This window comes from Pinus tabuliformis, chromosome 6 (assembly GCF_031772625.1).
Source record: "Pinus tabuliformis cultivar Carrire ecotype Pingquan chromosome 6, CPIR1, whole genome shotgun sequence".
NCBI classification, from domain to species: Eukaryota; Viridiplantae; Streptophyta; class Pinopsida; order Pinales; family Pinaceae; genus Pinus; species Pinus tabuliformis.
Window position 1 is genome coordinate 1,386,139,299 of NC_142292.1, and position 1,759 is coordinate 1,386,141,057.

Sequence of the window (1,759 nt, forward strand, 5' to 3'; positions counted from 1 at the left end):
TAGTTCTGTATGCCCACAGAAAAGTTAGTATATACACATCCCAATCATTCCTATTTTCATTACAAATCTTCATCGAAGAATTCTCCAGGATTTTATTAAAGTTTTCCATTATTTCATTTGCTTGAGGATGGTACGACGTGCTTTTCTAAGGATACATTTGGAACTCTTCAAGCAGGGCAACAATTGTTTCACTCAAGAAGTGTGAACCCATATCACTCATCAAAATATTAGGACATCCAAATCAAGGCAAAATTTATTCAAATATGAAATTCACAGCTATGGCCACGCTGCAATCATTCACAAGCTATGCCTCAACCCACCTAGTCAAGTATTCAGTCACTGTGATGATGTTTCTTTCTCATGCCATATTTCCTAGTGGTTGAATTGGTCCCACGGATTCTATTGCTCACTTATCGAATGAATGTAATGACACTTGCCGGTTTAGAGGCAATTAATACCTTTATGATGACCTCTCAATCCTCTGACAAACATCGCACTCCCTGCAATATTCCTTGGAATCCTTGTGCATAGTTGGCCACCATATCCCATCTTGTAGGATCTTCTACGCAATCATTCTTACCACATAATTCCATCCAACAACTCCCCCATGCTCTTCAACAAGGATACTTTGACATTCATAATCTATGACATACTTATTTAGAACTTCATCGGATACGATTTTATATAAGCATCCTAAAATAACAGAAAAATCGATAGCCCTATCCACCAATTATTTCTTCTGTTGTGTCATACACCCTTTAGTAGTTTTACCCGTAGATAGAAAATGGATTATGTTTGGAAATTCTTCATCTGCAACGTTCACAACAAAGAGTTGTGCATCAAACAATCCTTCATCTAGACTTGTAGGCTCGTCACCATTCTCAATTTGCGAGAGGTGATTTGGTCCAGCATTTAATCGCCCTGACTTCACAACTAATTCAAAGTCGTATTTCTGAAAAAGTAGTAACCATCTACAAATTACACCCCTAATATAGGCTTGTTGACTAGGTACTACAAAGTAGAATGCTTTGTGTACATCTTCAAGTGCACACCCAATAGATAATGTCTGAACTTCTGAAGCACATATATGAATGTTAATCCTTCCCGCTTTGTGTTTGAATAATTCTTCTCTACCTTTGACAACTTCCTGCTTGCAAATGCAATCAGATGGTGAATATCAACTGTGCCTAGTTGGGTTAAAATTTCTCCTAACGCTATGCAAGATGCATCTACATTTACCTGGAATTATTTTTTCCAGTCGAGGAACACTAGAATAGTTGTTGTAACCATTTTTTCCTTCAACACATCCAAGCTTTTCTGACAGTCATCATCCTGGAAAAATGTCGCATCCTTCTTCAGTAATTTCTCCTTAGGCACAGTGATATACACATATGCTTTGATGAACTTCCTATGATATCTTGTATGACCTAGTGTCACACGTAGCTGTTTGAAATTTCTTGAAGGCTTCAAATTGATAATCACGACAATTTTCACAGGGTCCACCATCAACCCCTACTTACAAACAACATGGCCCAAGAGTATCCCATATGGCATGAAAAATATGCACTTCTTTAGATTAAGGGATATCTGATACTTCCTATGATTATCCAGCATTAGGTGAAGACTGGCCACATGATTTTTCACTAACCTAAACACTGTCTACTCATCAAAGTAAACCTCAAAAAACTTATGGATAATTTATTTAAAATTCGCAACTACCACCCTAGAAAATATCACAGGGGCATTCTTAAGTCCAAAG

The 1,759-nt window shown here is 37.4% G+C and overlaps 1 protein-coding gene across 1 annotated transcript; it reads right to left on the reverse strand.

Annotated features, from left to right (window-relative positions):
- Positions 1–730: 730 nt before the first annotated feature.
- On the reverse strand, positions 731–1,506 carry LOC149263797 (uncharacterized). The gene is made up of 2 exons (XM_089390733.1): positions 1,288–1,506; positions 731–1,147 (listed from the first exon to the last, which is right to left on the reverse strand). Exons 1-2 carry the CDS (start codon positions 1,504–1,506, stop codon positions 731–733), a joined length of 636 nt encoding a protein of 211 aa, XP_089246859.1.
- Between the last annotated feature and the right edge of the window lie 253 nt (positions 1,507–1,759).